Raw genomic sequence first — 26524 nt, 5'->3', positions numbered from 1 at the left:
TGATTAAGAAAAAGTAAAGTAAAATGAACATTGGGCAAGAGAATTAAACATCAGACAGGAAAACCCTTGTTGCCAAGTCCTCCAGGGTCCCCTGGGACTGGGCTTTCACACGAGCTCTGTCAACTTTCTGCCCCCGGCCCACCCCTCAAACAGAACCGCATACATTGCTGGTATGGATGCTGGAAGGTGTTGCCACCTTGGGAAAGTCCTAGATATCCACCCAAGACAAATGAAAACACAAAGTCTGAAAAGCAAATGTTCATAGCATTTTTTCATGACATTCAAAATGAAAACCACCCAAATGTCCATTGTTGATAAAAAGTAATCAATAGTCAATCTATGAAGGAAGTGGAAAATTTCATTCAAGCCAGATTTGAGGATTGTAACACAGGAACAGAATCTCAGAAAACTCCAAGGACTGTTCCACCCACTAAAAGTCAAAACACAGTTAAGTACGTTTTCTGAGACAGAGGGCTGTACATTAAGTGACGTATTATTGGCAGTTTACACAATCCAGATCTAACCTCGTCGGAGGCCCATCACAAGGTCAAGAGGGCGTGTTATCTTTGAAGGAGCTGTCTTGTTGATGCTAGGAGAACGTTGCTCTTTATGGCTGAGCAGGTATTTCTGCCAGTGGGGAGGGGCTGGTTGATACATAAGGCAGATACATGATGCACAGTGAGGGGAGAGGAGGCCAGAGGGCAGAGAACACATTTTACAGTTAAATTTTTTGTGCTTTGCCATAAAATGTGAATTTTATTTCACACCATTAATAATTAATGAATAAATAAAATGTACCATAGTCATACAATGGGACACCATTTGGCAATTAAAAAGAAGGAAATATTGATGCATGCTATAGCATGGATGAACCCCGAAAACAGTATACTAAGTGAAGGAACCCAGACACAAAAGGATAAATATTGTGTAATTCCATTTATACAAAAATCTTTCTTTCTCCATAGAGACAGAAAGTAGATGACCTGCGGCTAGACATGGGAGTGACTACAGATGGGCAGAAAGTTTTGTAACCTGAAAACTGGGTTCACCTCCTGGTGGGTTTGAAGCCAGAAGATACAACCAGGCCAAAGGGCTGGAGAAGGAAGAATTTATTACTTGTACCAAGTAAAGAGAACCAGGGATCTTTCCCAAAGCACTGTCTCCCCAATAGCAAAATTGGGGAAGTTTCAGGCCAAGGGTACATGCATACTCATGAGGGGACTTGGGTGGTGGGAAGAGTGCAAGCTTTAGGAGATTGAAGTCGGGAGGGTCAGAAGAGGTCAACACCATCATCCCTTGGGTTCCAGTTGATCTGGTGGTTGAGCTTCAGGCTAATTTTTACCTGTAGAAGAACTGAGAGTCTTTACAACTGACGTATTATCTTTGCTATTGCTCATTTTTCTTGACTGATGACAGTCTTTTGTTTCTGTGTTCTGTTCTTTTCTTTTTTTTTAAATTCTCTCTCTTTTTTACTTTTATTTTTTTATGGAGGAACTGAGGATTGAACCCAGGGCCTCATGCATGCTAAGCATGTGCTCTACCACTGAGCTATACCCCCCATTTCTGTGTTCTTTTCTTCCCTTAAGATCATTAATTAAATCACTGTTCAATGGCAAACACTGTGGCCTGGCTTAGGCCAAAAGTGACTTCTCTTATGTCAAGAAAGCCATGCCTGGTTCTCTTTCTCTGGGGACCTCCTACCCCATCTATTTACTTCTGGGGGTGATGGACATGTCCTAAAGTTACATTACAGTAATGATTTCTAAAATTACTGAACTATACACTCCGTAAAGAACTAGAGTCCAGAATATCTGCGCTAAGTATGTTGGCAAAAGAGAGTCATCTTCCCAGTCAGTGTATTTAACTTCTCTGTTCCTCGACTTCCTCATCTGTAAAACATGGACAATAAAAAATGGTAATACTCATACTGGAGAGTGAATATATTGATTGCAAGCAAAGAGCTCAGCACAGTTTCTGGCTCATAGTATTTTCCTAGCTGAATAAAAATTATTTCCACTGTACACGATGATATACTTGGCACATTTGACCAGCCTCGGACACTCTGCGGATGATAGTAACTAGGTGCTCTGAATTGTGGAGCCTGCCCCACTCCCCTTTCCCTCTGGCTACACTCACTGCTTACCACTAACTAGCAGTGTGTAACTTTGGACAAGATGTCTCTCAGTTCTTCAATTTTCATCTATAAACTGAGGGGGGGCGGATAATAGTACCTCCATCCTAGAGTTGTGAGGATTAAATTAGTCAATACATTTAAAGCCCTTGATTGTGCCAAGCCAATAGCAAACACTCAATTAATATTAGTTGTTTTATTATCTGCATACAGAAAACTTCTTTGCATGTTATGAATATTTCCATTAGGAATGGAAGAACCTCAGATATGAAATTACTATTCAAAGATCGCAAACACATTTCATTCTCTTTAGAGACTGATTTTTTTTCAGCTTTATTTGTATCAAACCACAGAGAATAACAGAGAAGTAAAATGTTTATTTAGTATTATTCAACTCCTTCCTTGGCCCCTGCACTATAATAGGGCTATCATTTAACCTGCTACCCACATCTACCCTTGCCACGTTCTCTCCTGTTCAGTAAAGGTCACCGCCATTCACCAGACTGACTTTTTTGTGACACATTTCACACCATAAACAAATCCTATCTTCTCTACCTTCAAAATGTATCTCAGGTAGGAGGTCCTCTCATGGCCTCCACAGCTAAGAAACTAGTCCAAGCCATCACCCCTACCTCTGTAATGGCTTCCTCATGGCCTTATAGATGCTTAAGTTACAACTTTCCCATCAGATCAAAATTTTCCCCCTCTAAAGTCTGTTCCCCATAAAGCAGCCGAAGTCATCCTTGAAAAATACAAACAAGTTCTTCTCAATCTCCTTGCCTTTGTGGCACAGAATAGGAAATCCAGAAACGTGTGTGTGTGTGTGTGTGTGTGTGTGTGTGTGTGTGTGTGTGTGTGTGTGTGTGTAATACAGTGAAACAGTGCTGGGACACTGAATATTTTGAAATAAATGTGAATGCCTGTCTGATATACATATAAGAGTTTTGCAGAAAGAGAATAAATATTCTTGCATCTTTTAAAGAGCAGTGCAGGAAGAATGTCTTGATCAATGTTTATATAATCCGAGGCTAAAGAGAATCTCCAGATCATGGCCCAAATGCTGTCACCATTAAAAACAAAACAAAAAGGCAGTAATAGTTTTTACTAAATTAGAATTAAAACTTCTTTTAGTTGGAAAAAAATTCCCCTATGCACCGCCCCCAAAGTATGAAGGTAAAAACAAATTATAAACAGAGAACAACGTATGTAATAAAGAATTACATGTATAACACGGGGAAATGCCTATTTTATAAAATTTAAGGGGAAAAGTCAGCATGCAAAACAATATATGGCTTCTAATTTCCAGAATTTCCAAAAATTTCCCTGGAAAAAATTTTGGAGGGAATAAATTTATCTCTAGGTTATGTTTTTATTTTTTGAAATTGTGTGCAGTGAACTCAGTTCTATAATGATCTTAAAACTACAGCTAGCTAGCCTAATTGAGGGGGCGGTAGTTTTTCTTGGCACAGGAGTCGCAGCTGGAGGCTGACATCCTCCTCCCTCCCCTCCCCTCCCCCACCTCTCCCCTCCCCCCCCTCCAGGAAGAGCTCCCCTGGGGCCTGGAGAGGCAAAGCGGAGCCGCCGGAGACTCCCGGCTTCAGCATCGCGCAACCCCTGGCGTCCCGAGGGCAGGGCCTCCGTGACCTGAGTTTCTCCGTCTGTGAAGCGTGGACACCCACCTCACTTCACAGGAGTTTTCCAAGAATTAAGTGAGAAGACGAGCCTGGCCGGTTGTCGGGACCCTACCTGAGACAGTGCATTCCTCCCTGGACCAGGGGAGAAGTTAAATCCACAGGGTCTGATTTCCAGAATCACGATTCCCCCTGAAGGCACATCTTGGTCGGTGCGTAAAGTCCCGCTGCTTTGGGAGCAGAGGTGAGGGTGGAGGGTGTTTGCCGCCCGTTGTGGGACAGTGGCTCCTACTGGCTGGGGTCCCTGGAGATGCGCAGAGGCGACCCTATCCACCTGTGGGAACCCCGCCATCGTGTGAACGCGAGGGGGCCGTGGCCCAGCTGGGACTGAGGACGTGTCGTCTCTGGAGCCTGGCGACACAGGAGCATCAAGGGTCATCCAAGCCCGGATGGCAGCGGGGAAGAGGCGGGCGCGGCTTCTGGGTTAGGGGGTGCAGGGCACACGGAGTTGCGGCCCTGCCCGGGGCTAGATCAGCCTCTGCCTTCTGGGCAAGCGAAGTCCCTGGGCTGCTCCAGAGCCAGTGAGGCCTTTGGGGTCTGCAAAAAGCAAGTGTACCCTCCAGGGGCTCTCAGGTCAAAGTCCCTGTGAACTCACCCTTTTTATTAACTTTTCCGTCCATGTCTGGGGGAAACGTGATAGACTGGACCTTAAAGCCCACAGCCACACTGGATTTTCTACTTTTAAGTAGTGAACGCCCTTTTAAGTCCTGACTGGTTATGCCAAAGGCTTAGTGTCACAGATTGGGCAGGGGATGCATTTTGCTCTATTTTATGAATAATTTAAAACACAGAAAAGTACAAGGACTCGTATTGCCTAGAAGTAACATCTCACATGTGCCTTTCGTCACCACCTCTCACCAAGTGAAAAAACAACATCAGAATGTTGTCTTTTGCTAATCAGCTGCCCAAGGGAAAGGAATTAGCTGATCCAATTAAAAACAAAACAAAAGGAAGCTGGACAGACACAAAACTCTTCTTCAAAAAAAAAAAAAAAAAAGACTTTACAGGGGTAGGGTGTAGCTCAAGTGGTAGAGTGCATGCTTAGCATGCACGAAGTCCTAGGTTCAATCCCTAGTCCCTCCATTAGAGAAATAATTAAATAAATAAACCTAATTACCCCCACAAAAGACTTTTATAGAGCAGTTTTAAGTGCACAGCAAAACTGAGCAGAAAGTACAGAGATCTCCCATATATTCCTCATTTATTCCTCCCCATCCCCCAACACAGGACCTCCCTCACCATCAACATCCCTCACCGTACTGGTACAGTTGTTACTATGATGAACCCACATCTGCACACCATTACCACCCAAAGTCCATAGCTGACCTTAGTGCTCACTCTTGGCCTCACAGACTGGGTTAGGAAGTATTCCCTCTTCTACTTTCTGGAAGAGATTTTAGAGCATTGGTATCATTTCTTCCTTAAGTTTTTGGTAGAATTCACCTTTGTATGGCAGAATAAAGTGAACAAAATTCTTCAGAAAGCAGGACAATACTTAAAATTTAAAACTGCTTTGTCAAAGACACTGCTAAGAGAATAAAAAGACAAGCCACAGACGTGAAGGAACTGTTTGCAAAACACATTTCTGAAAAAGGATTTGTATATGAAGTGTACAGTGAACCCTTAAAATGCAGTAATAAAACAACTCAATTTAAAAATAAAGAACGTAATTGTTGTGCTAAGACAGGAGAAGAAAAATAATCAATTTGCACAATTAAAACCACAGAGGTTGAAAAGAATGGAAGAAAAAAACAGGAATAAAAAACAAGGGCAACAAATAGAGAACAGTAGCAAATACGGCAGACATTAATCCAACTATTTCAGTCATCACTTTAATGTTAATGGTCCAAGTATACCATCTAAAAGTCAGAGTGGATCAAGAAACAAGACCCAACAATATGTTATCTACTAGGAGCTTATTTTAAATATAAAGACATATACAAGTTGCAGAACCCAAGTTCATGAGCCCAATGCACGGTGAGACCAGACAAACCAAAAGGTCAGAGTTTGGAGTCGAGAGAGGTTTATTGCAGGGCCAAGCAAGGAGAATGGGTGGCTCATGCTCAGAACAGCTGAACTCCCTGATAGTTTTGGAGGAAGAGTCTGAAGTAGTATCTTTGTCTGGTTTTGGCATCAGAGTGGTGGTGGCTTCATAGAATGAGTTTGGGAGTGTTCCCTCCTCTTTAATCTTTTAGAAGGGTTTGATAAGGACCTGTATAAGTTCTTTATTGGGATTTGAATTTGGGATGAGAGCTGCAGGGTGTATGACTTTCTTCTGATTAGTCGGTGGTGATGCGGTAACAGGGTGGTACTTCAGGAATCTTGTACTCAGCCTGAAGTTACATCTTCCACCTGAGTATGGGTCTTAGTTCCTCCAGAAGAATTCACAGATACATCCTACAAACAAACAGGGGATAGGGAAAGTCTTTTGTAGGGTCCTGCTCTGTTTCATATAAATTAAAAGTAAAAGGATAGAGAAAGACTATTAAAAGCCTTTAGAAATCTATAGACTATTAAAAATCCATGAGGAGACTAAGAATGCTGGACTTCAGAGCCAGGAAAATTAGCAAGAGTAAAGAGGGACATTTTTATAATAAAGGGCTCAGTTCTCCAAAAGCCATAACAAACCTTAACATGTGTATGCCTAACAACAAAGCATCAAAATATGTGAGGCTAAACTGATAGAACTACAAGGAGAGATAGATGACTCCACAGTTGTGGCTGGAGACTTCAACAACCCTCTGTCAGAAATGGACTGATCTGATACAGGAAAAAAATGTGGGGCATGAGAGAGTGGCCATGTCCCAGGCCCCAGGCGATTCCCTGGGATGTGACCCACCAAGTAAGGAAAGAATTCAAGAGTGAGCCGTGGTTGATTAAAAGCAGATTTATTTAAAGAGATGTACACTCCATAGACAGAGAGCAGGCCATCTCAGAAGGCGAGAGAAAGGCCAAGAGGTATGGGCTTTGGTGTTTAGTTTAAAGAAAAGGAGATAACACACTCCATATACAGAGTGTGGGCCATCTCGGAAGGTGAGGGAGCAAGAGAGGCCGTGAGGTGTGGTGTTGCTGGTTTTTATATGCTAAGAAGTGAGAGGATTAGTCCAACTACTTTGGGGAAGGGGCCGGGATTCCCAGGAATTGGGCCATGCCCTCTCTTTGACCTTCCATGGTTAGCCTTGGAACTGTTGTGGCACCTGTATGTGTGTCATTCACCATGCTAATATATTACAATGTGTATAATGAAGCTCAAGGTCCTCTGAAGGTCAGCTCTCCTGCGATCTTGGGCCTCCAGGTCTATTGGGAGCTGACTTTTCTGCCATCTTGGTGCTAATTTCTGTGTCATTTCTTTAATGGCTGTGCCCTGCCCCCTTCCTTCCTGTCTCATATCTAGCAGGCAGAAAATCAGTAAGGACATAGTTGAACTCAACAGCACCATCAATCGACTGGTTATAATGGACATCTATAGACTGCTTCATCCAACAAGAACAGCATACACATTCTTCTCAAGCTTACATGGAATATTCACCAAGATAGACCATATGTGGGGCCATAAACACACTTTAACAAATTTAAAAGCATAGAAGTCATACAATGTATGTTCTCAGACCTCAGTAATATTGAATCAGCAATCACCAGAAAGATAGTTGGAAAATCCCCAGATACTTAGAGATTAAAGAACACACTTCTAAATAACACATGGGTCAAAGAAGAAATCTCAAGAGAAATTAAAAGATAGTGAAACCAAGCAGGACCCCATGAGGCCTTGCCCAGTGACAAGACCCCTCTTTGTCTTTCTTGTTTTGAAAGATCTAGAATCGGTCATCAAAGTTTCTACCTTAGGAAATTAGAAAAAGAAGAGCAAATTAAATCCAAAGTAAGCAAAAGAAAAGACATAATACAAATTAGAGCAGAAATCAATGAAATTGAAAACAGGAAATTAATAGAGAAAATCAGTGAGACCAAAAGCTGGTTCTTTGAATAAAATCAATACACTTCTAGCCAGGCTAAACTAAGAAAAGAAAGAGAAGACACAAATTACTTGTATCAGAAATGAAAGATGGGACTTCACTACAGATCCCATGGACTTCAAAAAGATAATAAAAGAATACTATGAACAAGTCAATCTCCACAAGTTTGATAATTTAGATGAAATGGACCAAGTCCTTGAAAGACACAATCTGCCAAAACTCATGTAAGAAGAAATTAGACGAACTACATATAAGACATATTTATTAAAGAAATTAAATCCATAATTAACAACTTGTAAAACAGAAAGAATCAGGCCCAGATGTGTTCACTGGTGAATTCTAAGATACGTTTAGGAAAGTATACCAATTTTCTACAATAGCTTGTAAAAAATAGAAGAGGGAAAACTTCCTAACTCATTTTATGAGGCCGGCGTTGTCCTAATACCAAAACCAGACAAAGACATTGCAAGTAAAGTACATAACTATTTCTCGTGAACATAGATGCAAATATCCTCAACAAAATATTGGCAAGTCTAATTCAATAAAATTCCTTTTTAAAGATCATCAATACAATCCATATCAGTAAGGATTAGAAAATGGAGATTAAATATATAAAATACTCATCTTTTTATGTGTTTCCTGGGTGCTCCAATAACACTGTAAATCCAGGATTTATTGAGTTACAGTTAATTCCATGTGAGTTAACCCGTTCAACCCCGATGGACCAGGAGTAGTACTTTTTTTTCAATCCTGGGCACAGACCACATGTCTAGCAGTATAATAGATGTCTACTATGCTAGATAGATGATCAGACTGAGATTTGTTCAGACAATTCCACGATCCTAATCAAAACAGGGTCACTCCCTTCTGGCTTGCATCCCTGGAGTAACATGTCTAGCCACAGAGCCAAGCCTACAATCTCAGGAGTGCTTCGGATATTTATTCAATTTATTCACTAGCCCTAAAATTACAGCAAACATTCAGGTCAAGTGTTGTTTGAAGCCTTGAAGCAGCATCTATCGGTTCAGGGATTTTTAAACTGCAGGTCACCCAATCTTGTGGATTACAGTCAACATTTAACAAACGAATATAGGCGTAACTATATCCAAGTGTTGTTCACGTAGCGGTGGTGTAAGTACTGTTTTGTCAACCTTTTGTTTCAAATTTTTGTGTTGTACTGGGTCACAGTGTTAAAAGTGACTGATGTTTACGAATCACATTAGGAGATGTTTTGGAGCCCCGGGAAGTAGGTACAGACGGGAGCTCAGAGCGGCAAAGTGCAAAAGCCCCGGGTAAGAGCAAGGGCGGCGCATGGACTCCTCCAACCTGCGCCCTGCAGGAATGGCGCGGATTGGGCGAGCCCTGCAGGCCCCGCCCATGGAGCCTCGTTCACCAATGGACGCGTGGCTGGGCGGGGCGGGGCGGGGCTCGCGCAGCCCTAGATTTGCAGCTGCGTGATTGCCCTTGTGGACTCGCTTGACGTCGGTCGGACGAGGGCTGCAGCTGCAACGACGTCGGACGTGCCGGATCTTCTTCCCGGAACCATGTCCAGGCAGGAAGCAGGCGCCAACGCCTCCTCTTGGGTCGTTGCTTCCGGGCGGGGCGAGGCAGTGTCTCGGGCTCTGGAAAGGCGGTCGGCAGAGGAGACGAACCCGAGAGGGCGAGGAGGCCATAGGCGCGGCAGAGTCGGCTGCTGGAGGGACTCCTGTGGCCTTCAGCAGCCTGGGGTCGCTAGTTTTCAGGAACCGCCACTGTCCTTCAGGTTGAAGAACGACTGGGTCGGCGCGGTGATCGGTGAGAGCCGGAGGGTGGGCACGCAGGCCTGGCCGGGGAGGTGGGCGGGGACTGGGCCCAGCGTCCCCGCCCACTCTCCTCCCCTCCAATCATCTGCCACCCGAAGAGACTCAGCTCTCTTCTTATAATACTTCTAATACCTTCTGGTGCTAGAATGGTGTCATTCAGTGTAGCTTTTGATATTTTATATACACGATGTTTTGGGAGAACAGACTCTTAGACTTATGAAATCTTTGGGATGAAAGATCAGATCTTTGGCAGCTTACCCCAAGATGAACAAGAGAGGAGTGCTGAAGTCAGTCGGCTGAAGCACGGGTTAGAGCCATTAACCAAAGATGATGAAGGATATTAAAGGCTGCTCAGAACATTACCCATATCTTGCATTTAGTTTCTTTAACTTGAATATGATTTATCTGCTGGAAAACAGCATCTTTTTTCTTAGTATATCTTGAGTCTTACAAATTCATTTTTGAAAAGCATTTTAAAATGATTGGAATTTAGAGGGGAGGGCTTGGCTCAGTGATAGAGCGTGTGCTTAGCATGCGCAAGGTCCTGGGTTCAATCCCCAGTACCTCCGTTAAAATAAATAGTAATAAATAAATGAACCTAATCACCTCCCCCTCCCAAAAAAAGATTGGAATTTAGGTTTGCCACTTGTAGTAGACAATGATTTTAAGCGTACAGTGTATGGTACAATATTGTTGACTGTAAGAACAACGTTGTGTAGTAGATCTCTAGAAGATTCTCATCATGCATGACAGTCTACCTACTGAACTACTCATTTCCCCATTCCCCCATCCCTAGCAACCACCGTTCCACTTTGTTTCTATAAGTTTGATTACATTAAATACCTGATAGAAGTAGCCCACTGTTTTTTTGTGATTGGCTTATTTCACTTAGTGTAATGTCCTCAAGGTTTATCTATGTTGTCACAAATGGCAAGTGTAATGTCCTCAAGGTTTATCTATGTTGTCACAAATAGCAGGATTTCCTTTTAAGGCTGAAAACGTCCATTGTATGTATATACCACATTTTCTTCATCCAATCTTCTGTTGACAGATAATTAGGTAATTCCCACTTCTTAGCTACTGTGAATAATGGTGAAATGAATATGGAAGTGTAGGTATCTTTTGGAGATCCTAATTCCAATTCTTGTGCATAAATTCCCAGGAATGGAATTGCTGGATCATATGGTAACTTTATTTTTACTTTTCAAAGGAACCTCCATAATGTTTAAATAGCGGCCACACTAATTTTCATTGCCACCCACAGTGCATATGGGTTCCCTTTCTCCACATCCTCACCAACACTTGTTACCCCTTGTCTTTTTGATGCTAGCCATGGTAACAGGCATGAGGTGATACCGCACTGTGGTTTTGATTTGCATTTCTCTGACTTCGCCATCTTTTCATATATACCCGTTGAACATAAATATATCTTTAAAGAAATATCTATTCAAGAATTTTGACTCTTTGTAACTGGAACTTTTTTATTGAGTTGTAATGTGCAGTGGTTCCAGTTTCTCCACATTCTTGCCAACACTTTGGGTCCAGTTAGTCTTGTCTTTGCTTGGGCTGATGATGGCTCCTTAGTACCTACTCTGGGGAAGGAGCCTCCTACCACCCACCAAAATTTGAAATAGAAATGCTTTCCTTTTTCCAAACTGAAAGTGATTACTGAACCCTAGGAGCCTTTGTTTGGATGATTTGGGAAGGAACTAGAGAAGGTTCTTTGAGCAAAGTAGGTAAATTTCCCCTTATTGATTTCAAGTTGCTTTTTTTTTATTCCTTTATTTTTATTTTTAAAAATTCCTTTATTTTTAAAAACAGGCCGTGGTGGATCAAAAATAAATGAGATTCAGAGCACAACATCCACCAAAATACAGGTAAGTGATCTGTGTTCTTAAATCTTTAAAAAGCATAGTTCATTCCTAACTCTAGTCTCTGTTCAGTTGCTGACATACTGTGGTAACTTAGGTAAGTTACCAAAGCTTTTCATACTTCTTAACTCACCTAAACTGTAGTCCATTCATAATATCTTAGACGCTGATTGATAGCAATACTATATTTACTTTATACTTTTATACTGTTTGAAGTCGAGTGATTGTTGGAGGGGAGAAGGATGAAGGAACTTCAGTCTCACCTATTTTTCCCCTTGTATCTAGGTAATAAAAGGGTACCCTGAGGCAGAAGTAAGGATTTTTGGCACCAAGGCAATGCAGAGCAAAGCGAAAACGGTGATAGATGATCTTGTTAAAAAACAAGAAGAATACAAATCAGAACCCAGAGTTGGTAAGTAATTTTTACCCACTAAAGCCCTGTAAAATTTTAAATGTTTTACTCATGTTATAAGCCATGTTATAGCTGCTTTTCCTGACAGCAAAGCTTTGGATTGCTTTCATTAAATCTAGTCTGTTACAGAATTTTTTTTCCTATGAAATCCTAGCATGTTTTTCCTCAAATCAAAACACTTAACCTCTGTGGTTCAGCCTAGGAACTTTACTTTTGAGTAAAAAGAAAACAACCTTTTAAGACACTTCACTGTTGATGGTAGAGCAAGGATTAGTCGTGGTCTCCTGCCTAGTGGTCACTTCCCTGGAATGTGCCTGACTTTGAAAACTGACTACTTATTTGATATTTTTCAAAAAATCTCAGATCTGCTTGGACTAGGGAAAAAGCCGTATTGAAATATTTCCAGAAGCAAAAAGCATTGGATCAGATGGCAGCATCGCCTTTCGGTGTTTCTCGGGAAGGAACCTCTGAAAAGCTCTATGACTTCTTCCATTTACCTGGGGCAGCGTCTGCCGCACAGCATTGTTGTAAAGATTAAGCGGTGTGTGACTTATTAGCAGACACTAGGCTCTCATGCTACTTAACTTACCCAGTAAATTTTTTTTGCATTTCAGAAATCTGAAGTAGATAACTTGACAAATCCTGACCAGAATTATCATGGCACTGTTGGACTGAATTCCTGAATTTTCTATTTCAAGCATTATTGTTGGGTTATTAAAAACAGAAAATAGTAAAAATAGTTTTGGCCTTGGACTGGTAGGATTTGTTCGGAAACTAATTGTTTGTTTGGAAACAGATGTTGCTGCTATCCAAACTTCTGGTGGAAAAGACGCAAGGAAGGATGTTTCAAGAGATCAGAAGTTGATTGATTGGGATAGCTTGCGAGAAAATATTTGGAAATGGAGCGAAAAGAAGTGGGCAGGTTAGTGCTGCATCCCGACATGTACAGGTGGTGGTGTTTCTCTTAACTGAGGTTTTTTAGCCTCTAAGTAGTGTGTTGCTTTCAGGAATGAAATCTATATGCAAAATGACAGTAGAACTTGAAACGCTGGAGTTAGTCCCTGGGGCATGGTAATTTCAGTGTTGTCTGTGTTGAGATCTTTGTTATAAATGGAAAGTTAAAATGTTAAATTTATTTATACCTTGTCTTATTTGAGGTAACTCACTGCACAAGTTCAATGAAAATACAAAGAAAATTGGGCCAAAAGGGAAATGAAGTGAGTAAACCTGCCAACCATGAGTTAACATCTAGCTATGGACTAAGCAAAAATTGATCTTGGAGTGTCCTGGCCAACAATGGCAAAATAAAAAGGGAAAAACATTTGATAAGATCACACAGAAGGGAGGGTATAGCTCAGTGGTAGAGTGTGTGCTTAGCATGCACAAGGTCCTGAGTTCACTCTCCAGTACCTCCATTAAAATAAATACATAAATTAAAACCTCATTACCTTCCTCCCTCAGAAAGGAATAAATACAAATTTAAAAATAAATAAAAAGAAAAGAATTTTAAATAAAATCATACAGTTCTTGAGAAGAAATTCAGAGTTTGAATTTCAGAGTAAGTTCAAGTGCTAATCTGGTGATCAAAATGAGGCAGCAATACAACATCACTGATTTAAAGTTAAAAAGTGAGCACTAAACTCTGACAAATGTTAACAGTGGTTAATTCCACTGCGATGGTCAGCCTGTCCAGGGGCATCACAACCACATGTATGTGGGGAGATTTGGGACGGGGGTCCAGAAAAAGGATTTAAGTTTGGAGGAGTTATGATAAGCATTTAAAGAAGAAAACAAAGTAGCTTCAGAGGATGGAATAGGAGAAATATTTTATTCCTAAATAGTAACAGGATAGACCTTCAAAGAAAAAGTCCGTCAGCTATAGAGAAGAATCATCAGTCACCTGTGAAGCGTGGTTTCTTTCATATTTCATTATTAAAGGTCTCTTTCTTGTGTGAACAATGTAATTGGAAGACAAACCAAAAAGGGAGAGTTCTTAGAGGCTGGTGTAAACCTGGCTGGCCAAGTGTGGAATTCGTGTCAATGAAATGTAAATTCTCATTATTCATCCAAGGTTGAATTTTCGTCTCTGTCCCAGGTTTACCTTCAATTAAGAAAAACTTTTACGTGGAGTCAGAAACGACAAGTTCAATGTCACAGGAACAGGTAGACAATTGGAGGTGAGTGGTCTTATTACTTGTTAATGTTTATATAGGTATGCTATTAACTCTTTAGGAAAAGATTTGAAATGATTGCATTTGAGGCTATAGCTTACATATTCAAAAGAAAACTTGGTTGCATCCTACATAATATATTTCAGAACATTGCTGTCCAACAGAACTTTTGGCAAAGAGGGAAAATGAGCTATATTGGAGTCAAATAGAGGCGTTACTATCCATATAGCCACTGAACACTTGAAATACAGCTAGTATAAATGAGGAACTGAATTTTTAATATGAAGAGCAGTGTGGTTAGTGCCTGCTGTATTAGACAGCCGTTTTAGAGAAGTATTTCTGCCGCTGTTGCAGATCCTAAGAAATTGACCTGATCTGAATATCAGAATAATGTCTTCCTCTTCAGTCTTCATTATCTGGAATTAAATAGGTCGTAAGGCAATATTTTTTTCTATTAATATCTGTTACAAAACTAAGATAGTGGTATAGCAGATAGAACAGTTGTTCCAGGTTAGGGGTAGGGCTCAGACCCTGGACAAGTAACTAAAGATAACCTGTCAAATGAGAATAATTCCCACTTCCAAGGACTGTTGAGGATTAATTTTTAGAAATGTGTGTGAAACACTGTGGGCCGTCAGGTATTTGCCAAATCTGACTTCGATTCATGAAGTGCATAATTTTCAGGCTCCATTCTTTTTTTTTTTTTTTAATTTTTTTAAATCCATTTTTTTCCCCTAAAACTTTTTATTTGTTTGTTTGTTTGTTTGTTTGGCAGGGGGGAGGTAATTAGGTTTACTTATTTTATTTTTTAGAGGAGGTGCCAGGGATTGAACCCAGGGCCTCGGCAGTGCCTCGGGCATGCCAAGTATGCGCTCTGCCGCTTGAGCTGCACCCTCCCCACCTCAGGGTCTATTGTTAACCTTTCTGTAAAATTTTCATCGGCCCAGTCATAGGTACATTGCAGTTTTTTATTCTAGAACTATTCTGTTTAGAAAAAGATGGGGTCGCTCACATTTCTTCTTACATCTTTATCAGTTGGCAATTGAATTTCTAGATATAACCTGGACTAATGTTGGGAAAAACTGCTTGCTTGGGGAGTACCATGACCAAAGCCACTAATCCTTGTTCTATTTTCCTTAAAGGAAGGAAAATTATAACATAACGTGTGACGACCTGAAAGACGGGGAGAAACGTCCTATTCCCAATCCGACGTGTACATTTGAGGACGCATTTCAGTGTTACCCTGAAGTTATGAAAAACATTGAAAAGGCAGGTTTTCAAAAGCCAACACCAATTCAGGTATGTTTTCTTAATTTTTTTTATGTTCATTTTTCACTTATTTAAATGTTTTGTTGTTTTTTTGTTTTGGGGGGAAGTAATTAGGTTTATTTATTTATTCCGATGGAGATACTGGGGATTGAACCCAGGACCTTGTTCATGCTAGGCACACACTCTACCACTCAGCTATACCCTCCCCCTCCAGGTGTGTTTTTTTTAAACTTAAGTATTTTACCAATTGTCCTCCCGACCCCCAAACAATTTCTGATGGTTAGAAGTTACATCACCAGGGAGGAGCTGTGTCTTTGATGGCGTTCCCCAGCCCCCGCCTCTCCCACTGCTGCCCAGCACTCAGAATGTTGAAAGGAGTTTGGGGCTGGGAGAAGAGGGGCACATCACAGGAAAAAAGGCCCTTTTTGTGATATGTATCATTCTGTTTCAGTCACAGGCATGGCCAATCATTCTACAAGGAATAGATCTTATAGGAGTAGCCCAAACCGGAACAGGGAAGACTTTGTCCTACTTAATGCCTGGATTTATTCATATTGACTCACAGCCTGTGTAAGAATTTCTATGTCCGGGTTCTCTTTAGGGGTTGAATAGATTCATATATTGTGCGGGTGGAGTATAAACTAACCGAACATTTTTAGGAAGCAGTATGTAGGATTAAAGTCTTATAGTGAAACATGTGAAACAAATTGCTTAAATTACCATTTCCGATACAATTCCTGTGAGAAGATGCTTGACACAGGAAAGCACTGGCTGTGTCAAATGGAAGGTTGGTATCTGAGCCCTAGGATTTTCCTGTTTGGCTGTTTTTCTGTAGTTCTCCCCCTTTTTATGGTTCATGTTTGTGACTTTGACACTCACTGCTACAAATTTGGAAAGCACCGAATGAAGGGACTATGTATCTGAGATGGGTGCTTTAATAATATCTTCTCTCCAAAGAGCCAGGAATGGGCCCGGCATGTTAGTCCTTACGCCCACTCGGGAGTTAGCTTTGCAAGTGGAATCTGAGTGTTCTAAATATTCATACAAAGGTCTTAGAAGGTAAGTCATCTCTTTGGCCATTCTGGCAGCAGCATTTTCATCATTTGTAGCCTTACACGTTCTCCCCATTACTTTTCATACATCATGAGAATCCGATTGGCTGAGCCTGGGTCAGGTGTTACCCCTGGTCCACATCAACCGTAGCCAGGGTGGGGGGGGGCAGTCAGGTCAGATAACAAGGATGGAAACGTGACTCTTTGTAGGACACGCCGCTGTGGGGTGATGGTTGTGGACAGTTCTCAAAGAGGGGCTGGTACTGCCCAAGGCTCCTGATACCTCTTTTGATTTACATACTTTATTTTGTTATTACACCCAAAATGCGTAGGTCGGTTGGGATTTTGACATGTGATGGGATATTCCTTACCCTGATTGTGAACATCTGTATTTTTTTCAAGTATTTGTATATACGGTGGTGGAGATAGAGACGGACAAATAAAGGACTTATCGAAAGGTGTAGATATCATTATTGCCACTCCCGGAAGGCTCAACGATCTGCAAATGAATAACTTTGTGTACCTGAAGAGCATAACCTACCTGGTAATCGCGGAGCAGGGCTTGGGGTACTGGGAGGAGAACTGAACTCAAGTCAGATCAGTCTTTCGGAATGGCTGTCCGTGTACTGAAATTTCATTGTCTTTTTTCTTTATGTCAAGAGAAAAGATATTTCTGATGTGCTAAATACACCTTAGGAGGTAAATTAGCAGCATGGCTCATTTAGCCTTTGCTGTCGGCCACCTTCAGACAAGGGGAGGGGCGGAGAATGGCTGTCCATTTCATGACGGTCTGAAATCCTAGAAGTGTTTCCCATTCCCTCTGGTTTGTTAAAATAAGGATTTTCAGATAATCCCATTTTTAGTGTTCTTAGTAAATATTGGAAAATGCAGGTAAGTCCAAAAATTCCACATGAATATTTTGGGCATTTAAATATTTTTTCATAAATAGATTTAGAAACTCTCAGTTAGCAAACTGAAATCAATCTGTGCTGCAGCCACAGATAGCTTAGGTCATTGGGGAGACGAAAAAGTCACCTTAGTATTCATGAAGACTGCCTACGGATTAGCTACCTTCCACCTCTGGCCGTTTTTAATGCAGGTATTAGATGAAGCTGACAAGATGCTGGATATGGGATTTGAACCCCAGATAATGAAGATTTTACTGGATGTACGCCCAGACAGGCAGACAGTTATGACAAGGTAGGTCCAGTTTGCTAGTCTGCAAAGGAGAAAGCAGCAGAACGGAGCCGTTCCTGGCTTTCCGCACCAGATTTTAGAGCTTACTTGAAAGCATTCTGACATCGTAGGTGAAAGATGGCATCACTTAGTGTAGGCAGCTCAGTCTAACAGTGTGACAGTGACCCCTGGAGTATAAATAAGATTTTTATAAGAACATGCAGGGTAGACTTTCTAGGGGGTCTTAGATTTGAAAAAGTGATCACCTGTCCTTAGAGGTAAATATTAGCCAAATACTTCTTAGCCCAAAATAAAGCAGAGGCAGCAATGATTGTTATTTAAATACGGGGTGATCTGTAGACCATTTTGTCCTGGGCTTGTGTCCTTTGTCATTAGCATAAAAAAGAACAGTATGTGATTGAGGAAATACACTAAACTTACTTTGTTTTCTCTAAACTTGACATCTTTATGCAGAAGGTGGTTACTTCCGTCATATATGGGTGAAGAAAACATCTGAATTTACATACCCATTCATCAGTACAGTTAACACGTTTTTGTTTGGCATAAGCCCTTGGTTTTACGTGCTGATAGTGTATGAAAAATACTGGGGTGTTTGTTTTGTTTGTTTGTTTAGGGTTTTTTTTGGTTTTTTGCCCTTTTTAAAGGCCAAGAGAAATCTAAAACCTGAACTCATTTTGCCTTTCCATAGATTAGAAAGGTGTAGATCTCCTTCACCTGTGGTTGACAAACCTATTCATTAAACTTATTTAAAGGTTAAAACCAGTAGCTTCATTGTAGTTGAGCAATTCATTGTGAAAGCACACATTGTAAAATCTGCCTCATTAAAAACCTCAATTTTGTCTTTCACAGGTAATTTGGTTCATAGCATTCTTAGGGAATCTTAATAATGTTCGATTTATAATAAATGTTTAACGTTCGTGTATCATGTTTTATTCCCAGCGCAACTTGGCCATATGCTGTCCGGAGACTTGCACAATCTTATTTGAAAGAGCCCATGATTGTATATGTTGGGACTTTGGATCTAGTTGTAAGCTTGTTTTTTATTGCTATTGTTTATGTCTCATTAACTATGGAAATGTTAATTATTTCATGTTTTGGCCATTATAAATATAGTTCTCTGGCTTTTCACTTCATAATTGAAATTAATCCATTAATTTCATTAATCATTTATGATCATAATGGCCTTTCCACTAATTATTCATGAAAACTGACCTTTTTTACTTCCTCACTAGTAATTAATAATGGATCATTGCCTAGGCTTATTTCATTAGATTTCACAGAAAAGACAGGGTGAATGCTTGGTTCTTTTCATTAAACGCTACTAAAATCTGTTCTATCTCTGGGTCAAAAAATGGTACCAATGATCTTTTGAAATTTTGCGTGAAGTTGTCAAAATATTTACTGAATGCAAGTTCTTTCTGTCATAAGCTGATCATCTTCCTTCACTGTAAGGGTGTACCCATAATTCATGGTGACAGTTTTCATAACCTTGGCCTCAAACCAGGGTTATTCCTTCTCCTACAAAGGTTGCTTTCAACACTGCCAAGCATTCAAGAGTTTGCAGCTTAGCTCGGGTGAGTAAAAAGCAAGAGGCTGAGCTGTAAATCCTTGAATAGAAACAGGTCACTTTTGCAAGGATCTGCCATTTTTCCTGCTAGCAGTTTCTGAGAACATTTAACCAAGACAGAAATAAGGTAGATTTTGAACCTCACCATTAATGTTGATGTCCTGTGATCTTTGAACCCTTTAGGCTGTAAGTACCGTGAAGCAAAATATAATTGTCACCACAGAAGATGAGAAACGGTCGCACATCCAGACTTTCATAGAGAGCATGTCTCCCAGAGACAAAGTCATCATATTTGTTAGCCGGAAAGCTGTGTGGGTATCTTCTTCACATTCCCATCATCAGCCCTGGGTTTGGCTGGAGCATTGTTTCTATTTGCATGCTTATTTCAAGTGGGGTTGTGTATGTCTTAACAGTATTGTGACTTCAGGCTTTTGTTAATGGAAATAAAACTGATGAACTGATGGTGGTATGAGAATAATCACTTAGATCCCTGACTTTATCTTTGGCTTCAGCGCTGACCATTTGTCGAGTGACCTGGGTATCCGACGCATATCTGTAGAGTCTCTGCACGGCAACAGAGAACAGAGCGATCGAGAGAGAGCATTAAAAAACTTTAAAACAGGTACATTTGTACAATTAATATCACAGCTTAAAAGTATACCGTGGGGGGAGGGTTAGCACGCACAAGGTCCTGGGTTCAGTCCCCAGTGCCTCCATTAAAAATAAATAAGTAAATAAACCTAATTACCTCTCCCCTCCAAAAATAAAAAAAAAAATTTAATTAAAAAAAAGAAAAAGAGACTTAAAAAAATATATACTGTGCTGGGCTTGCCTGAGTGATGGCAGCTTTTCATGAAACCCATTTCTAAGATCTGTCCTTGGTGGGCAGATCCCAGAACGGCTGTTAAGAGTTCTAAATATTAATCAGATTCTCAGAACTATCTCAGGCTAATGTTTAAACCTGGATGTCAAGGTAGTAATTTGCAGTGGGGGATAATTTACCGGAGAGCACCTACCTTTGACACGGTTCAGATGACCAGGGACCGTTAGAAGTGTGGTCATTTGTGTTGTAACCTGCCGGCAGTTAAGACTTAAAAGCACCCCTTTTCCATTTTCACTATCTTACGTGGTTTTATGTATTTATTTATGGTGGGGGGAGTTAATTAGGTTCTATTTATTTATTTATTTTATTTTTAAATTTTTATTTATTTGGTTTTGGTGGTGGGAGGAGATAATTGGCTTCATTTCTTTATTCATTTATTATTATTTTTAATGGCAGCACTGGGGATGGAACCCAGGACCTCGTGCTTGCTAGGCATGTGCTTTGCCACTGAGCTCTACCCTCCCCTTACCTCAAGCGTTTTAATACTGAAAGCAATAATCGTTCACCTGATTGGATGTGTCTTGGGTTGGTTTGTACCAGAATGTGTCTCTACTCTTTAGGAAAAGTGAGAATACTGATTGCTACTGATTTAGCATCTCGTGGTCTCGACGTCCACGATATCACACATGTGTATAATTACGATTTTCCCCGCAACATCGAAGAGTATGTGCACAGAGTGGGGCGCACCGGAAGAGCAGGGTAAGTAGGCACAGCCTCCCCATGGAAAGCAGCCAGACCTGGCTCCTCCCTACTCTCCTCACAGGCTGTTCTTACTTGAAAACTGTTGTCCTCTTGCCAGTAAATTGTCTGGGCTGTACCCCAAACCTACTTTATTACTTTGTCCCTGCCCAGTTGGCCTTTTCCGGAATCAACCAGACCGCTCTGCTGCTGGCTGCCTGTCACTGTCCGATTTCAGTCCATGCCCAGTGGTTACTCTGTTGGCCAAGCTGGCATGTGTAAGAGGACCTTTTTACCCTGAAAGCACCATCATAATATAACTCCCCTGTAACACGCTATTTAAACAGCTGCAGGTTATTCAGATTCCAAATTGCTGTTTGAATGATTAAATCTTTTTTTTTACATTTTTAAATTTTTATTGAAGCGTAGTCAGTTTACAACGTTGTGTCAGTTTCTGGTGTACAGCACCATACTTCAGTCATACATGAATATACATATATTCATTTTCATGTTTTTTCACTGTAAGCTACAAGATATTGAATATATTTCCCTGTGTTATACAGTATAAACTTGTTTATCTATTTTATGTATACCAGTCAGTATCTGCAAATCTCCCAGTTTATCCCTTCCCACTCCCTTCCCCCCTGAATGACTAAATCTTAATACAAGGTAGAGTTGTGAAACAGTTGAGGTTTTGCTGCTGCTGTTGTAATTGTTTGGCTAGCTGAGTCATGAATATAAATTATAAATCAAATTACATTGAGTGTTTTTCCCCCTTGAAGGAGGACTGGGGTATCTATTACCCTTATCACTAGAAGTGATTGGAAGATTGCCAGCGAGTTAATTAATATTCTGGAAAGAGCAAATCAGGTGAGAATGTACAACGCACGTTCTAACGTTAAAATTTCACTTATCCCAAGTGGTGGGGCTTCCTGTCTACCAAGAAATGCATTGATTAAACATGGCGAAGATGAGGCATGATAACATATAACTGGGGGATCCTAGTTCAATAGGGAGGAGGATCGCTGAGGAAGAGCCCAGCGGGCTGGAGGCTGGAGAGCTGCAGAGGAAGCAGGTGAGGGGACGAACACGGCGCCAGGGTGGGGCACCAGGAAGCAGTGGAGTGGCAGCACAGCATCCTTGCTGACAGTGGTTTTTATGGCGTGAAGATTCAGTGCTTCATATGCCGAGGGAAACACTGCATCCTGCTTGGAAGATGCCATGTAATCAATAGAGCTTCTCTGAAGATTTGGAGGCATTTTAGTATATTGTAGAAGAGCTGTTACAGTAAAGAATCATCTCAATCCTGATAACATGTTCCTTGGTTTCAGAGTATCCCGGAGGATCTCAGAGCGATGGCGGAGAGATACAAAGCGAACAAACTAAAAAAAGAAATGGAAAAAAAAATGGCACGACTCCCAGGGAAACCCAAGAAGTTTTATTATTAATATCTATGTTGAAAAGTGGTACCAGTCTAGTTAAAAGAGGTAAGATTTGAATAACACATGGACTTTCAAATGCCTGTCGTCCTTAACTAGGCTTTGTTAGTGTGTTTATTGTAATCAGCATTATCTCTAAGGGTCGTGAACATAATAAATTGGATGTTACTCTACCCGTTAACTAAATTCTAGTTAATATAGCTTAGTGTTACAAGTATTAATTCAGAGGGGAGGGTACAGTTCAAGTGGTAGAGCATGTGCTTAATATACATGAAGTCCTGGATTCAACGCCCAATACCTCCTCTGAAAACAAACTTAACCCCCACCCAAAAAAATTTTTTTAAGTATTAATTCAGAGGTGAGAAAATAAACTTGAAGTTGTACAGAAACCATGAAGAGTATAATGGAGTTGGTGGGGGTATAACCTCTTCTGAACATTTCTGCTTATACAACATTTACAAATTACAGAGATATTTGCAGCAGGAAGACGGTAACGTAAATGTCCAGTAGGGGGCCACATGAGTAAACTATGGAGAAAACACTTTTTGCAAATCATGTGTCATATAAAGTATTATTACCTACAGCCTAGCTGCTCAACTGCACTGATCACTGGGGAAATGCAACTCAAAGATCACTCCACTCCAGTTAGGGGGGCTGCTGCTCACACTACGCAAATGGACACCTTGAGATGGTTAGGATGGTCAATTTTATGTGTTAATCACAGGTAAAAATTTTGAAGAGGATTTGAGAACATCAATTTATGGTTTTTTTCCTATTTATTTTTCAGAATTCAAGATTGTTGGAGATAGATTTATTTAAGATACTATGGTAGCAGTAGAAACATGCTGGCAGTATGAAGAGACTTGACTGATTCCTGAAACAATAGTGTTTTAAAATGTAGAATTTAATATTTTATACTTTTCTTTAATAAAAATCGAGATTGTTTAAACTTGAGTTGAAAAATTTTTTATAGATATTAAGGAATGTAGCATTAAAATTTCACTTTTTACTATCTATATTTAAAGAAATAAAAGTAAATTTTGTCTCCTCGAATGTTGCTGTATTAAGGTCAGTCTTTCAAGGGTTTAAAGCTTGTTCAGATGTCGTCCAAGCCGTGAAAAAGATGCTGTTAACACGATTTCTATGATAAAAAGACAAGCTGGACTTTCTCAGCAGCCCTTTAATTTTGGGTTTACTAAATAGTATTTGATTTGATGGTACTGTTCTTAATACTTTACCTACTTTGAAATGAAGCAGTAAAAGGACTTCACGGGACCAAAATACGCAGCAGCTGTCCTTACATTCTGGCCTAGCGCCCGGCGCTCGAAGAAATCCACGTTAAGTTCATTCCCATGAAAGCTGCTTTGACTTCACGTAAGTTCATTCCCATGAAAGCTGCTTTGACTTCACGTTCCCTACTTTCCCTTGTAGTTTCATGTACATTTTTCTGTCCCCTAATTACTTGTATTAACACTTAGTATCATATTTGTGTATAATTAGGACTTCATCACCTAATCTTACATTATTCATTTCTGCAGTAATAGTTTCGTGTATTAGTGATAGGAAGATTGATAACAAAGGACAGGGAGGTAAGAGCAGAAACTAATGAACTAGAAAATAGTTGAGAGAAATCAACAGGTGATTCCTTAGTAAGAGCCATCAATTAGGCAAATTTCTGATACGTCTCAGTGGGGAGGGGAAACAGCTTTCTCTGCTCCAACTACCTTCAGGATGTTGAGGCATAAAATCCTAACACCGTACAATGTGTCAACAAGTGTGAGTTCACAAGAGCGACTATATTCTCCTAAATGAGCAAATTAATTCAGGTAGTTAAGCTGAATAGGTAAAACAGAAGAACATGAAAGATGATCAAGGCCCTTCCAGGGGCTAGATCCTGCTTACCAGAAATAAAAGATGAAAAGGAAAGACTCTTGAACTCTCTATAAAGCTAGCAGGGGGGGGGGGGGCAGGCATGGCTCAGTGGTAGTGTTGTACACCTGGCATGCGCGAGGTCCTGGGTTCAATCCCCCGTGCCCCCACTAAAGGGGACAAAACAATAGAACATGCATGAAATACAGCTAAACAAAGCTAGCATAACTGATATCAAGGCTGGGAAAGAGCGTCAAATCAAGCCATTCTCACTGCTGTGTGTGAATAAAATCTCCAGAAATGAAGAACACCCTGAATACAGCAATGGAATAGAGTACAAACTGGAAAGGATGGAGCAGTGCCCCCCACTCCAGGGCAGTGGCCTCTCATCACCAGACCGTATGACCACAGACAGGCGTGTACTTAGGAGGCCACTTAGGAAGCGCAGTGACCGCGTCTGGCGAGGTAAGTGCCGTCTGAGTGCGGAAACGCCCCAGGTGCTGTCTGAGATTTTTAGCAATGGCGTGTGTATCCTGTTAGACAAGTCTGAATAGTAACGAGGAAGTATGCTCATAATACAAAAACATATACCAAAGAGTATATATATTAAATTTTTGTACTAAGAGTTTCGTTACATTAACATCCATTAAAATAAGTGGAAAATGCCAACATTAATGAGTTATAGACAGATTTTCAGTGGCAGTGGGCTAGGCTAACAGCTAGGAGCCCCCTTTCCTTCTTAACAAAATGCAGAGTTAGGTTCATAATTGGGGGGGGGGTATAGCTCAGTGGTACAGCATGTGCTTAGCATGCACGAGGTCCTTGGTTCGATCCCCAGTACTTCAATCTTAAAAAAATTAAAGTTGAAATAAATAAACCTAATTACCTCACCCTCCAAAAACAAAAATACCTTAAAAAAAAAAAAGAATTAGGTTAATAATATTATCCCTCTGGGCAGTGAAGTTACAAGCAATTTTCACTTTCTTCTTTACATTTAAGTGAGCAGGTTTTTGTTACACTGGGCACATACTGCTTTTCAGTGTTTTCATTTTTATGGAAGTCACGTATGCATGTAGTACACATGGGCAAATGGGGCCTCAGGGCTCAGACCCTTCTTGCTGGAGGCCCGCCCTCCCCTGCGGGCTGTGAGGTCGGCTGCCGCCTTGTGGGCTGCCCATGCTGGAAGGTCAGCACGGCCAGGAACGGAAGGCGGTTTCTAGCAGCTGAGGGTAATCTCTGGCCCAGTCAGCGGGAGACTGAGGTCCTCAGGCCCACGGCTCTAAAAAACTGATCATGGCCAGTAAAAGTGGATCAAGCCTCAAAGTCAAGCCTCAAATAAGACTACACCCCAAGTGACACCTGGACGGAAGTCTTATGAGGCCCGGTGCAGAGCCACGCCCAGAACCCTGCCCTGCAGAAACTGTGAAATAATACACGTGTGCTGTTTTAAGTCACTCAGTTTGTAGTAACTTCTTAAGCAGCAATGGGAAACTACTGTAATCCAACCCCCTCCACAACCGTCACACACAAGCCCTTCGGCTGCTGCCCCATCCTCTCCACATAACTAATCGTAATTCTGGTAAGATTAACAGTCAATACTTCTATCACTTTGACTTCATAAATACTGACAGCTGAGCAATATCTCAAATCAGACCATGATTACTTTTCTTGCACACACTCATTTTTTCCTGGAGTTAAAAGTAGCTTAGATTTTTTTGTTTGCCTAATTTTCTATTTACTTACCATACATTGTCCCCCAGACTCTCCAAATGTCCAACTTTTCTCTCAGAATGTTCAAACACAATAGGTGGTTAAACAAGCTACATGAAATGCACAAGCAAAAGGAGAAGGCTGGTAAACTCAACTACATTAAAATTTTAAAACCTTGCTCACTAAAACTTAGACATCAGAAAAACGGTATAAAGTCACACACCTACGGTCAATTAATGTTCAACAAAGGAGGCAAAAATACACAATGGAGAAAAGACACTCTTTTCAGCAACTGGTGTTGGGAAAACTGGACAGCCGTGTGTAAATCAGTGAAGTTAGAACACTCCCACTATACACAAAAATAAACTCAAAATGGCCTAAAGACAAACATAAGACACTACAAACCTCCTAGAAGAAAACATAAGCAAAACATTCTCCCACCTAAATCTTAGCAATGTTCCCCTAGGGCAGTCTACCAAAGCAGTAGAAATAAAAACAAAAATAAACAGATGGGACCTAACTAAACATACAAGCTTTTGCACAGCAAAGGAAGCCATTAACAAAATGAAAAGACAACTTCCAGAATGGGAGAAAATATTTGCAAATGATGTGACTGACAAGGGCTTAATTTCCAGAATATATGAACAGCTCATACAAATCAGTAACAGAAAAATGCACCTAATCAAAAATGGCAGACCTAAACAGACATTTCTCCAAAGACAAACAAATGGCCAACAGCACATGAAAAAATGTTCCATATCACTATTACAGAAATGCAAATCAAAACCGCAATGAGGTATCACCTCACACC

General features: G+C 40.7%; 1 protein-coding gene across 1 annotated transcript; it reads left to right on the top strand.

The window, feature by feature from the left end:
• Positions 1-9267: 9267 nt before the first annotated feature.
• Positions 9268-22159, top strand: DDX43 (DEAD-box helicase 43). Its single transcript, XM_031447831.2, has 16 exons — positions 9268-9587; positions 11417-11472; positions 11752-11878; positions 12675-12800; positions 13974-14055; positions 15192-15348; positions 15770-15888; positions 16276-16377; positions 16773-16914; positions 17470-17570; positions 18507-18594; positions 19318-19445; positions 19647-19756; positions 20578-20716; positions 21478-21565; positions 22027-22159. Exons 1-16 carry the CDS (start codon positions 9338-9340, stop codon positions 22141-22143), a joined length of 1932 nt encoding a protein of 643 aa, XP_031303691.1. The 5' UTR covers positions 9268-9337; the 3' UTR covers positions 22144-22159.
• The last annotated feature ends 4365 nt before the right edge of the window (positions 22160-26524 follow it).

This window comes from Camelus dromedarius, chromosome 24, assembly GCF_036321535.1.
Source record: "Camelus dromedarius isolate mCamDro1 chromosome 24, mCamDro1.pat, whole genome shotgun sequence".
NCBI lineage: Eukaryota > Metazoa > Chordata > Mammalia > Artiodactyla > Camelidae > Camelus > Camelus dromedarius.
The sequence above is the reverse complement of the archived record's forward strand: the minus strand, read 5'-3'. Positions and strand labels throughout refer to the sequence as shown.

What these genes read in the sequence shown, in the direction of transcription:
- DDX43 (XM_031447831.2), top strand. Translation starts at nt 9,338, where the DNA reads ATGTCCAGGCAGGAAGCAGGCGCCAACGCCTCCTCTTGGGTCGTTGCT. An exon ending in CAAATCAGAACCCAGAGTTG is followed by an intron (nt 11,879 to 12,674) that starts GTAAGTAATTTT and finishes GTTTGGAAACAG; the next exon opens with ATGTTGCTGCTATCCAAACT. An exon ending in AAAAGCCAACACCAATTCAG is followed by an intron (nt 15,349 to 15,769) that starts GTATGTTTTCTT and finishes ATTCTGTTTCAG; the next exon opens with TCACAGGCATGGCCAATCAT.